This window comes from Aythya fuligula, chromosome 5, assembly GCF_009819795.1.
Source record: "Aythya fuligula isolate bAytFul2 chromosome 5, bAytFul2.pri, whole genome shotgun sequence".
In the NCBI taxonomy this organism is placed as follows: domain Eukaryota; kingdom Metazoa; phylum Chordata; class Aves; order Anseriformes; family Anatidae; genus Aythya; species Aythya fuligula.
The window spans coordinates 24,828,894-24,843,456 of record NC_045563.1 but is presented as its reverse complement, the minus strand read 5'-3'; the positions used below and the strand labels follow the sequence as shown (position 1 = coordinate 24,843,456).

Genomic DNA, 14,563 nt, shown 5'->3' with positions numbered 1-14,563 from the left:
TATGAAGCTATGAATAAGATTCTTACTGTTTTATTTGTTCCTGTCACTGTCTTCTTCTTTTGTCTTCTTTTTTTTTTTTTTTTCCCCAGATAAACTCATTTATGATATTTCTTTCCTACTCACTGCACTTACTTGTCCTTGTTAGCTTGGAGCTTGAGGTTATGCTTGCATCTGAAGACAACCATCTGCATTAAAAGTCCAGAGAACTAAAACATGAGGATAAGAGGGGAAAAAAAAAAAAAAAAAAAAGGAGCTTTCTCAAACTTCACACAAGGTTTTACTTTAATTTCTTTCCTTCACCAAAGTAATGGTCTGCTCCAGAGGAAAAATAAAATAAAAATAAAATAAAATAAAATAAAATAAAATAAAATAAAATAAAATAAAATAAAATAAAGCACACAGAAAAACAAAAGCAGTAAAAACATGTAATTCTAAATATTGCTAATAGATTTTAGACATAAATCAAAGCCCTCAAAAACATTCAGAAAACAGAGTCAGAAAGACTAAAACATTTATTACTAATTGGGAATATGGCACAAGAAAAATCTCAGGTTTGGATGAAATTTTCCAAAGAGAATAGTCCCACATTGATTGAGATAAGATCTATACTTTTTGTTTTTACGGAAAATAAAATTAATCTGAAAGCTTTCTACAGTTCAGAGAAGAAATGTAAGCCCTCTTTAGAACCAATATTCCAAATGAAATTTCACTTCTGGAAGATTAAGACTTTCTTTTAAACTAATTAAAATGTTATTAACTCATTTATATTCCTTTCAATTTTATTTTTTTTTTCATAAAGTAAAATACAACTTCTCAAATCAGAAAATAACTGTTTCAATGCAAAGTCAAAGCATTCTGTTCTGTAAACATCAAAATAGGAAGGAAACCAAATGTTTTATTTTGCTGGGCTTTTGTCTAAACAAGAATTCAGTGACATGGGCATGCTTCCATTAAATGTCTGAGTTTAACAAAAACAACATTTTTTATAGAGAAACCTTCTGTCAAAAATTTCTGATTAACACTAATCACATTGTATTTCAGCAAAAATTAAATTAGCAATCAGCTACATCACAGATTTTCAGATTTATATGGACACTTAAATATGCAGATAGTGCCCAACTAGAATATTTTACAGTACCTAAATGTGTATACACATTACTTTTGAAAAAGAGAATTGATCAACTAATCCATTCAATGACTTTTAAAAAAATATTTTAAATCAATTTTTATTATCACATTTTCACAGGGACATGATCTGTCCTTGTTCCCTCTTTCTCAGAGAACATGCAGAAAATTCTCATTTTAAGCTCCACAGTTTAATTTTTTAATTATATTTCGTTTAAAGAAAATATGTTTTGGAAAATCCTGGAAACTGTGTTCCAGAACAGAAGGCAGGAAAGCTTCACCATTCATGTTGGACTGCATTTTGTCATTCCTACTTGACAATACAGGCGCAGAATAGAGGTGCTTCCAAGCAAGACGTCTTCTGCAACGGAAGTTCTATGGTGCACAGCATATCCAAGCCACAGTTGGCATCTCAAGCTCTCATCTCCGTTTGACTGGCTCATAAAGTTGGCAGTATGCATACAGCTGTTAAACTATCCTTTCCGCACTCTTTAGCCCTAATGTCTAATCTGTGGTGGTTTGCAAAGGAGTTTCTGTGCTTGCAGGGATACGTTACATTAGTTTTGTGGCAATGCAATTTAGTTTTCTAAGTTGTCTTGCCCTTTTCTACATCTTAGCCTCCTTCCTGCATCCAGAGGAGAAGCTGTGAAGCTTGAAGTTACAAATCTCTTATGCAGAATATAAACCCCACAAAGTTAAGGTAGTTGTTCATCTTGGACGGGGTACGTTTGAATCCAAAACTCATCTTTAGGATAGAAGCAAGGTATTAAGCTCTTTCTGTTAATAGGAACGTGAGTCTTTCTGCCTGGAGCACAATTCAACAGAGCAGTCAACCATTTCTTTAGCTTTGAAAATGATGAAATGGACCCTGGATTAAAAAGAACCGGTTCCCAGCCTGCCTTGAAAGGTAGTTGTTTAGTGCTAAAGTGTGAGTTTCCTTTCTGGTACGTGAACATCCTAGCCTTATGATTTTCAGTACTCAGTCGCGGTCCCCAGACTCTCATGTTTTGAGAGGGATTGTACTCCCCTTACCTAATGTGGGAATCCCGTTTTTGTGCCTCAAAGGTCAATGGTGTAAGGCACTTAGAAATCATTGCAGATTGTGGTTGTTGTCAATTGCCACGGAAATTAAGGCCATGCAAGTACCTTCTACTCCTTCTTCTTCCCTTTCATTTGTTGTCCGGTTACTACTCAATATTACACATTTGGTGAGATGTCCTAAAAAAAGCATTACATCCTAATGTTAACAACTCTTGTTTTTTCTTTCTGTAGGTCTGCCAGTAGCTGACAAGTTAGAAAGATGACCTCTTCTCTTTCATTCTTGTGAAGTTAGAGGCAGTGCCCATTTAAACTGTGGCTGAGGCTCTGCGATGGTGCAAGTCTATCTTACTCCTTCAAATTCGGTGATGCTGCCGGAGTTTTCAGTAATGAACTTTGAAGGATTCAACCACTCTATGGCTTTTGGACAGTGGCAATTATCTGAAAACATTCCTACAGGTTTATCTTCTTCGTCTACGTTTGTTTGCTCTCTCCATCTCATTCAAAGCAGTCAGGACTGGTTTGCTTCCCCCTTCTCTGGAAATTTGCACTAGGAACCATTGTTAGAATCAGAATCCTGATCTGAGAGCACGATGAAAAATGTTGCACACCAACTTGGACATTGGAGAGGAAAATGTTCATGTATACGTCAGTCTGGTACTCAAACAGCTGCTTACACCTTTTAACTTTTAAACCTGAGAAGCAACAGGTAGTTTCTACGTTGCCCTCGGGGATAGTGTACTCTTCTGTACTTTGCTTCTATACAAACAGCTCAAAATTTTAAAGTCATGTTGTCGCTCATACCACCAAACAACCTTGCACGGCATTACACGTTGCCCCCCAGATAGATCTTGCCCCGAATGCAAGACCAGATAAGGAAATAATGCCGGCACGTAAAACTAACTCGTAAATACATCTCTTTTTGGCTTTTTTTGTTTTGTTTTGTTTTGATACTTTGTGGGGCTTAGCTGTACTTCAGTGAGAAGAATGTCTTCTGGTGTGAACTGAAATTATACCTCTATGCCACAATGTCCCTCTATTTTTTATTTTTTTTTTGGTGGGGGCGGGAGAGGAGGGTGTTGATAATTCCTTGTGGACACCTGAAGGAGTTGCAAAATAATAAAATTTAGGTGAAGAAAAAGTTCCTTCTCTTAATTTTTGTCGTTGTTTTTCTTTTCCATCTGGTCATAAAATGAAGGTCCCATTTTCTGGCTTTTGGCAGAGTGCAAGCGTGCTGAAACCGTTCACGTTACGTAGACTGTATTTGTCTGAAATGATAATATCATACCTATATAGGCGCAGAAGCTTAGGGGCGCAGAAGCTTAGGGGCATCTTTGACAGCAATCACAGGACTAATGAATCATTAGGGAATGATTGGGATATCAGCACAGTTGGCTCTGCTCTACTGCTGGCTTCCTTGTGTGTTCTAAACAAGTAATCCATCTGTTGTTATTTTCCAAAAGTTTGGGGAGGAACTAATAACCAGAGCTAGGGAGCTGCCATTGCCATGAACCCCCTGGCTGGACTGAGCTGGCTGCTCTACAAGTCGTCCTAATTCCTGGCAACTCACCAAAAATACTGCCAGCATTTCTAGATTAGCTAGCTCTGCTCATCTATCCAGGTTTAGCATCTCATTTCTGCAATATTTGAGAAGACCTCAATAATTCTGAATGTTGTAAGAGGATGTTATTTCACACAAGAAAATTATGCCATGCCATAATGAATAGCAGAGAAATCATCACAAGACAAAAAAGATGGGAAAGAGAGTGTGTATAGTCAAGTTATAGTCAATTTTCAGGAAGAAGTAGCCACTTGCATCTAGACAGGCATGATTACCTCTCTGACCTGTGTATCTCAGAACATAAACATTGTACGCACCCCTACATGTTGTCTTCCTCTCCATTCTGCTGGATTCTCCTCTCCAGTTTGCCCAGCCCCACCATTCAGAGTTTGCAATACTGTTCCAGTCAAATTGATACTTATTAATATCCTCATCAGCCATCATAACCCAACATTTCTGCACAGAGCCTGCACAATCTCATCAAAGGCATGTTACCACCTCCCCAAGTTGACATTCAGCTTGTGTTCTTTCCTTTGCATTCTCTTGCCTTTCTCAATATAAGTGCCCCAGGGTCACCAGCAAATGGAACAAGTCTGGAGTAATCTCTGTGTCCCCCTTCTATTTGGGGCAGAACCATTAGATTGCTGTGCCATGCCATGCCATGCCAGAAGTGCTTTAGTTTACTGAGCTGATGGGATAAGAGCATGTCTGCAGATGGCCAGGAATGGACAGATATTCTCCCAGAATACACTCTAAAATGTTTCAGAGAGGACTAAGAGAAGTGCTAAGGGTTCAGGATTTCAAGTGCCTGTCCAGAGCTGTGGTTCCATTATGAATGCAACTACATCATTATGTCTCAATATTGTGGACTTTCACACTCCCAAAACCCAGATAACTGGGTTATCTGCAAAGATATCTAGAAAAGAGAGCAAAAAACAGAGTAGACAGTTTGACAGACATGGTGAGGTATGACTTGGGTGTTAAAACCTGGCAATACCACAGTAACCAAGTTACTTATTTGAGAAGACCTCAAATAACCAAGTTACTGTGGTATACTTGTGGTTACTGAAGCAAGCAAGTGCCACAGCGTCATCTAGGATGTCTGCAATGCTGCATACCACAGCCTCATCCCTGACTTTCTGCAGTCACCTCCAGCCCTATGTTAGCATACCAGCTACCCAAGGAGTTGCAGCCCATGTAAGCTGTTAAAAAATATTTACCTGCTGTGCTCTACAATGTCTGCAGCAAAGGATAGCCTCTTCTGATCAGAAATAGGGCTATCAGGATCCCTTTGCAAAGACACAGAACTTTAAAAAAAATCTCTGCAAAGCCATGAATGCAAGAACCCCATATTGAGATGGAGAATAACAGCTGAAAAAAAAAAAAAAAAAGATTGCATAAATACAGCACACATTGCTTGGTGTGATTAATTTGATGTGGGATTTATACCTCCACAAAAACAATCCTCTATTTCCTACCCATTTCTTATTCACCTGTCCTGATTACTTTCTACATATATGTACCAGAAGTTTCACATTTATACTTTTAAAACTTACAATTTTCAGTGTCCCTTGATACAGAAATATACACTATTGCTTAATGAGATTAAGAAATGCAGCAAGTTCATAGCAGTGCTAGAAAATAAAATATACTTTCTCCCTGTGAAAACAACCAGGAGGGAAGGCTGGCATATTAGATAATGCTATTATTAGAAAAGAAGGTAATGTTTTTTGAACTAATTAGCTACCTACTGATACTACCTTAACATATATGTTCCACTTGATACTCAGTTTAGTAACTAACAAGCTAGGCTTCAATGATAAAGGTTTTCTTTCTTTACTCCACGGCTTCTGAATTGCTCTAATCAGAGTTAAACTACTATTTGGAAAGCCTCCCTAGTTAAGTAATTTTCACTTTCTCTTTAAGGCAACTAGTTATTTAAAGACTAGTGTATGTATTTCTCACTAAATTGCAATTATAGTTGATAACTGCATGAATAAACTTCTCAGATTCATCAGCATGTAAATTAGGGCCAATCAAAGAGCTTATTAACAAATACAAATAAGATACTATTCTCACTTTTTAAGTAAGTACAAATGGTGTTTTAGCTGTACTTTTTGAACTCTGCCCTGATGGAGACTGGCTATGAAGACTATGCAAACTCCTACATACCTAGTTAATATTTCACAATTCCATAGTTCTGTGAGAAAAAGACAATGACAAGCTATGGAAGACTGTACTACAAGTTTCATTTTGCAAACAAGAAATTAGAATTTATCTCACAATGAGCAAGCTAGTCAGAAAGGTCAGAGTTAAATACAGAGAGCTGACCTTAGTAGAATTTCTCATCAAGCTTTATATGGAAAAAAACACTGATATGAAGTCTGGGAAAATGCAGATAGAGGAAAATCATCAAAAATGGCTCAGTAACTAGAGATACAGATGAGGGACATACAGAATAGCTCCAATACTCATTGCCATCTGACATCTAGGGGAAAAGGGTACCACTAAGAGCAGCAGAACCCTGTTCTGCCATGCCCAAGATATGTTTTTCATCCATTTATATAAGTATCAGACTTTTCTTTCTAGAAGTAATATAGGCAACATCCAGATAATAAAGGATTTAAACTTAGTACATGGTGAGACCCTCTAAACCACACCAGTGTGACTGGGGAAGCCACTCTCAAGTAAAATAGCATATGCATTTCCAGTGCATGTGTTGCGCTGCATACTTTGCATATTATCTCCACATGACAACAGCATTAATAAACACTATGCTTATAGTTGCACACACTACTTGATAAAGCTATTTTGCACAACGTGAAGTTGTTTGCACGCTATACATTTATATTTTAGGAGTTGTAAATAAACTATTTGCCACACTGCATCACTGTCAGTTGGGTCAGAAAAAAAAAAAAAAAGATAAATATCACTGTTTTATTCCAATGACAGGTCAAATCAGACAACTCTAGTTTCTATAAACATGGGAAAAGGGTAACAGCAAGGGAGTGTTTGCCATTCTTCTGTAGCTTGTAAATTTGACTTGAAACATAGTGAAACTCCGTCCTTTCACTGAATTTAATGAATTCTGAATTAGGCTTTTAACAGTCATTGCATGTATGCGTGCATTTAATTACAAAACAATATGAGACTGCAATTCAATTAACAGTCACCCAGTAAAGAAACCAAGCTTGCAACTCTGAAAATGCCCAATGCCATCTTTCCTTTTATTAGAGCTAAAAAACACTTGTTCTGGAAGGTTACAACCTCTGGTTGCTACTCTAAGATTGTTTGTTTTCTCTCAGGGAGAAAGCACTTTACCTTTTCCACTTGCCACCTCAAACAGAACATTGTGTCCACGGGGGGGAAAAAAAGGCCACTATTTTTTTTTTCAGCTTTTCTCCTTGAATTCCAACAGAGAGCAACGATAAGCTTTTTCCCTTTGCATCAAAAAGACTTTACTGACTAGGTAAAGTGAACAAAAAGAAACATGCTGTAAAATGTAACTGCTGGGAGCAGTTAAAAGGTTCCACACAGTTTCCCTTCCTTTTCTGAATACCCCATTTTGTAGAAAAGTACATCAAAACCAGGAGAGAAAAAATGAGCACATGAAAGGAGTTGTTATTCAAGGCTTGTTCTGCTTATTAACTGCATTACTGTGTGTGCATGCACATATATATCCACATGTACAATTCTGCATGCGTTCAAATATTTATATGTTTACATTATAATGTTAAAGTTCTATACTAATTATATATTACTTCAGATCTGGTGAGGTAGAATAATCTCAGTTATTGTTTTATTGTTAAATAATTGTGTATAACGTATTAAAAAAGAAGTGAGAACAATACTGCCAATTAAGGAAGAGCCCTAGAATATACCAATATACAGTAATCCCTCCTCAGAAAAGGGAGCAGCAGCAGCTGTTGTAGCTAATCTATCAGGCAATGAAGTTCTCCCACTTCATATTGCAGGCTGCCATCTGCTGGTGCTCTTATTCAAATTCATACTTCTTAAGTCTAGAAAAAGGTTACTTGAAATATTGCCTTTTCTTTTTTTTTTTTTTCACACTGATTTTTCACAAGTATATTTATTCTGGTATATTCCTTACCCTGATAGCTCATGAACTTGCTCAGGCTGCATGTATATATATTGCAATTCAAGGTTTGGTCCACCACCAACTCAAATACAAATTCAATTTGTGTCCACACAAGCTCATGCTCAAGCTTGAGGTTTGGGGTTGAGATGGAACACAACAGGTAGCTCAAGCTAAAATAAATTACATCTACATATTTTACAAAGGTGGAAATCTTGGAGACATGGGAAAATCAGATTATATTTGTTATTTACAGTTTGTAAAATAGACTGCTAAATTTGAGCCCCTTACTGCTCTCGCAGAGGCTACTCATCTCACTGCCACTGATTGGGACATTCTCTATGCAACTAGATAATTAAACTGGAGGTAGACTACTTCAATTTAAAAGGTTTTCTGACTTGAATATTAAAGTAAGTTAGATTTAGTCCAATAAACCTAAGGCCTAATCAATAATTCTAGACAAAGGTTGACAGCAAAACATACAAAAACAAACAAACAAAAAAACAAACTTCCCCAAATATTAATACTATGAAGAATGACCATGAAGTAGTCAAGTTTAAAATCTTTGGTGTTAGGAGGAAAACCGTCGCCAAAACTTCAAACCTGGTATGGGTAGAGCAGGCTTCAGGAGGCTCAGGGAACTAGTTAGTTCCTCCTCTTAGGAGGACTGGAACATGCAATTCCAAAATGTCAGAGGCAGGTGGGACAGAAGGTCAGCTTGGCTGAGCAGAGGTCTTCTTCTAGAGTTTAGGAGGAAAACGTGTATGGCCACTCAAAGTGAGGTTGGGCAACGTAGAAGGACTAGAGAGATGCTGTTTGCCATTGTAGGGATAAAATTTATGCAGCCAAGGCTCAATTAGAGTTGAAGGTGGCCGGTACAGTACGTATGGGACAATAAAAAAATTGTTGTTTGTTTTTTAATATGTTAACAACAAAAGGAGGACCAGAGAAAGTATTGGTCTATTTCCTGATGAGGATAATCACCTCACAAATAGAGACATAGACATAGCAGAGACATTTAATGCCTTCTTCACCTCCATCTTCAACACCAAGAATGGTCTCTGGGACCCCTGTAGCCCTGAGCTGGAAGACTGTGAATGCAGTAATGATAAACTCCGAGCCAATCCTGAACTGGTATGGGATTTTCTGCTCCATCTGGATGCACAGAAGTCTATGGGGCCCGATGCTGTTCATCCCAGGGTACTCAGAGAGCTGGATGATGTCATTGTGAGGTGCCTCTCAATTATTTTTCAACAGTCTTGGGAATCTAGAGAAGTTCAACTGAAAACTGGCAAATATTGTTCCTATTTTCAAAAAGGACAAGAAGACCCTGGTAACTACAGGCCTGTCAGTCTCATTTCAGTGCCTGGTAAAATTACAGGGCTTATTCTGGGAGTTATTGAACACCTGAAAGACAATGCAGTCATTGGTAATAGCCAGCACAGGTTTGTATTTGTATATGAATGAACAATTTGTTGATGGGTTGTGCTCGGGGTACATTGGTTTACATCAGGCTGGCAGTCAGTCACTGCTGAGGTTCCCCATGGCTCTATTTTAGGGCTTCTTTTTCAGAAATAACATGGATGCAGGACCTGAAGGTATACTAAGTTTGCAGATGACACTAAATTGGGAGGAGCTGTTGAATCCATCAAGGGTAGAGAGTCCTTGCAAATAATTCTTAATGAATTAGAGAGCTGGACGAATCAGCAACAACATCAAATTTACTGAGAGTAAGTGCTGGAGTCTGCAGCTGGGAACCTGGATATACATAAGGACTGGGGGACAAGAAACTGGAGAGCAGCCCTGCAGAAAGGGATCTGAGGGTTTTCTTGAATGTATTCTCTGCTAATCAAACACTTACCTATTTTCCAATAACACATTTATTATCAGTATTTTAAAGAATGAGAAATAAAACAGGTGATTCAGTCCTTTAGGTGAATAGAGCTATGTTTGCATAATAAAGTTCTGTTTCAGTTATAAAATTAAGTTCTTTATCCTATTCTATTGTAACAGTTAAACATTACTATAAAATTTCATTATTTTAGATGGAATTGGGACAGAGAAAACATTTTTGTTTGTTTGTTTTATTCTACAAATCTGTAAATCTTGCTTGACCAGCACTCATAAGAATACATCTATTCTTCTGCCCTCCTTTTTCAATAAACTGAGCTATGTTTCTATCAACATAAGGAACAAATAATGATCAAAGCAATATCAAGATTTCTTGAAATTGTATTTCTTATTTGGAACAATTACCAGTAACTAAAGATAAAACTTGTATATAGATTTTTCATTTTGTCCATGGAAAGACATAAATGGGAACACAGATGTCACACAAACTAGTTTAGTAAACTAGATTTTAGTGGGGTTACAAGTAGTGCAAGTCTTAACAATAAAGTATAACAGTGACAAATGTGATATAACAACAGAGATGTTCCACTGCTGATGTATTTTGCCATTCTAGACACAAGTCTTCTCAGCAGCAGTTTCCAAACATAAATGCAGCCGAGGTTTCTTAGTAAGTCTGCTTTATTAAACTACAGCCCATCAAATGGATTTTTTAGAAAAAGAATAAAAGAAAATACATAGAAAAATTAATCTCCACTAAAGAGATTTTAAATACAGAAAGAACTAATACCACTGTATAGCAAGGGACAAGAGCTTCTCTTAAAGTAATTTTGTGAAGCAAAAATTTTCATAATACCAATTATAAAATTTTCTGGATCTATAATTAGCAATGGAAGAAATCTCAGAATTTAACAACCACAGCATACTGGGTTGAACAAAGTTCAGGCTGCAATAAACCCATCATAATCCTGTTCAGACTGTAAAATACAATTGTAGTGGAACAGTGATTCTTAAAGCCACTAATGACCTTATCAATCTATTTTACTAAAAATACATGAAAGAAGTGCTATTATACAATATATTTCCATTGACTTTTAAAATACTTTAGAAAATATAAAATTTCTCTTGAGAAAGAAAATTTGAAAGAAAGATTTCAAGAAAAAAAAAAAAAAAAGGAACTGGTAATCTATTCTTCTAATAGAGCAGTAAATTTTGATCATGCAACTTGAAATTTACAAGTTATATTATGCAAGTAAATTCTTCACCCATTTCACTTTTTCAAAAACATCTAACATGCTCCCTGAATTGCAAATTGTGGTGCTAAATGATAAAATTGGAAATTCAGTGGGCCACCACCCACATCCTAGCATTGTGTAACAGATGAAACATTTGTAAATGACAATAGCCCATGTCATTTACGTCAAGTCACTCTAGCCGTAGCAAGTCATAACTGACTGTGTTTCATTTCAGGTTTTAAACGTGAAGATAAAAGTCTTATAAATGTTCATTTCTGTTTGATATTCAAGATGTGCTAAGCTAAAACAACAACAACAAAAAAACACTATAGTGGTTACTGCAAGAAAAGGATCCAAGGGAAAGGTTTGGTTTCTTTTCATTCTGATTTAACATTGATGATGCTCTATACATGATGAGGGTATCACTATCTCACAACCCATCAGCAGGTAATTCATAAGGAGGTCAAAGAAAGGAAAAGGCCATAGAATCATGAATAATTTAACAATTTCATCAATAAACAATTCTTCAGATAATAAAAAGCACCGACAGAGCCATGTGGAGAAAAAGAAAGGGGAAAAAAAACGTTTTTGCCTCACACTGACAACCATCATTCAAGCAAACTTTGAATTTGTGCACATACAGTATATTAGGTAAATAATTCCCCAATTTGCATCAACAACGATAGTCCTGCATGAAAATATAGCCACTTTTAAATTTATACTTATATAATTTAATTTTTGATCATCCTATGGTCATGTATTTTAATTTAATTTCAAGAAAAACTGTTATTACAAATAAATTTCCAGTAACATGCTAATGTATATAATAATATGATATAATGAATGCTATGACATAATATTCTATGTTTTCTTCTATGATAATACTGGGCAAAAACATCCTACATTACCTAGAGATATTTTAATTTAGTGCTTATATCTATAAACTCATTTTTAAACATCAGAGATACTAATCATGAATAAAGAAATTAAAAGCAATGTTTTGTAAACTTTTTCTACCCTTTGTGTATTTTGACTATGATTCATCTATTCCAGACAACCAATGCATTTGCTAGATCATCATCCTAGATATTAAACAGCTAGATAAGAGGACAATCAAGGAGAGTAGGGATATAGTCAAATGCTTTTCTCCATCAACTTATCTTAGTTGTGATATTCGGAATTTCCTTTCAGTGGTAATTTTTTTCCAGCCCAAATATCATAAGTGTGGCAAGCATAGGATTTTTTATAATGTAATATGATATTACAAATGAAAAAGATTAGACAGCAGAACATAGCTAAACTTCCAGTCACTCTCTATCACATTGACTAAACATTCACCATATAGGTTTGTAAGAACAGGGAATATACAGAAATAGAGTATATCATTGTTTTAAGTACTCAGAGTAAACAAAACATAATAATTTGAGAAAAAGCAATGACAACATTTTCACGTTAATTTCAACAACACATAAATGAAAAAAAAAATCAGTTATAAAATTAAACCAACGAATATGATTATTCTTTAATGTTCCTTTAATATGAATTAGATTATTTACTTTGAATCTATTCTGGATTATTCTCTATCTACAAATTATTGCACAAATGGGGGATTAGGCAATTACAGGTATATACCAGTATGCGTTAGGTCTATTGTTTGTTGAAGTTTCCCCTCCATTTTTCCTCTGCTCTTTTTTGCCAAGTAAATTGTCAGCATTTTATATCTAAATCTAAACTAAAAATACACATATAATTTCCATACCTCTGGGATTGGGCATTAAAGAACCATTTGTACCTTTAAAAATCTTCTTACCATCTGAACCCACAGTACTGTTTGCATTCTGAATGAGACCTTAAGATTCCTTCTTTTTCTCTTTTCTGAGACAAACACATCTGTTTTGCTTCATCCTTTTGCTGTCTTCACCGCGTTGTACCAGATTTGGAGGGTTTAATTTAGCACCTGGGTAGGGACTGACAGTTTTTAAATTTTGTTCATGCTGATTCACACTTCAATCTCCATGTTTAGATAAAAGCCTATTCTTAAGCCCACTCTCACAATTTAGAACCAAAATCAATCAATCAATCAATCAATCAATCTATTACTTATGCATTTTTACATGCCTCTTCAAGCTGACAGTGTAACATATTTAAGTGGAAGCAAATGACCTCAATTTTTTACTCTCAGAATGAATCACCTTCTCAAATTTCAGTTTCTGGAGTAGTTCTCATGCTCTGTAACATGTACCTTGCACAACGTCTAGTGTGAGTGACAGGGAACTGGAAAGAGATAAGGTAGAAAGTGAGGCCTAGTGAGCAGTCACAGGCATTTGGCAGCCCTCTTAGAAGGTTTGATATCCAAACACTTCAGACGTCACCTGGCCAGGGAATTGTCTCTCCTCTCATTCTGTCACCAATATGATTGAAGCCTCTTGCTTATAACTACTACTTCTCTGTTCTTCATTTACTGTACAACACAATCAATTCTCTCTTTAACAAATAAAGAACAATCTGTAACTCATAAAAATAAAATGTGGCATTCTATTCTCGTAAGTCCAGCTAGTTTGGGATTGAATCAAGGTAATTATATTATTTAGGAAAATAAAATCTGTGTAAAATATATAAAAAATAAAGATATATTTCTTTGCATGTTGGACTTTAATTAGAAGTCTAAGAAATCTGTAAATAGAAATGATGTATTTTCATACGCAATCAATCTGTTCTTGTATGCTGATTGCTTGTTTGTAGTCTTCTACAGCTTCTTTATTGAAACCCAATTTAGCACGAATATCAGCTCTAAGTCTATACATCAAGGCATCATTAGGCTGAATTGACAATGCTGTAAAAACAAGAAGTACAATATTAGGGTGGTTTTTTTTTCTTTTCTTTTTTTTACACATCGTCACATAATTATAAAGAGAAGCATGGTCTCAAAGTTGCTGTCAGTGTTCTAATTTTTCTCAAAACATGCTTTCACAAGAGAAAAGCATTATCTATATACTAATTACCTATACTAATTTTACATGAAAAGGTAAATAGCATATTTACCTAAAAGTAATAAAAGTAATAGCATAACTTTGTTATGCTACTCATTCTTCAGATTTTTTTTTCTTTTTGATGCCATTTATGCATCAAATTTCAATTCTGCCCCATCAGCAGGCACTATGCTTTCCTCTATAATATGAGCAAAATCTCAGAAAAAAAACAAAAACAAAAACAAAAACAAAAACAAAAAACTATCACCATCCATGGCAGACATGGCAAGGTACACAACAGCTTTCTCAGTTCCTCTATTATGTAAAAAAGGATTTATGAAATTGTTGGAAATCTTAATCTGATGTTTTAAAATTCTGTTTTAGAGAGGAAGTTAGTTGAAAAGCATCATCTCACTGGTCCAGTCAATTTTCATTATCTTATAGCATGAAAATAATACTCATGAAACCCAATATGCAATTATTTTATTAACCACAAAAACAATGATTATTTTGACAAATCTCAAAAAGTAAAAGTAAACTAATTTTAAAAAATCTAAAGAGTTAATTTTGCTGGAAAGATCACTACCTGTACAATCAAATGTCAAATCAAAGGCATAGTACTAAGTTTTGTTCTACAAAATTAATACAAACTAAACATAGCATTAGTTCCTGGGAGAAAAAAATTGCCTGT

General features: G+C 35.5%; 1 protein-coding gene across 1 annotated transcript in view; it reads right to left on the bottom strand.

Annotated features, from left to right (window-relative positions):
- Positions 1-13,599: 13,599 nt before the first annotated feature.
- TTC6 (tetratricopeptide repeat domain 6) overlaps positions 13,600-14,563 on the bottom strand; it is a 65,679-nt gene continuing 64,715 nt past the window's right edge. Inside the window, exon 27 of the mRNA XM_032187968.1 lies at positions 13,600-13,736. Within this exon, the coding sequence (XP_032043859.1) occupies positions 13,600-13,736 (137 nt within the window). The remainder of the gene's footprint in view (positions 13,737-14,563) is intronic.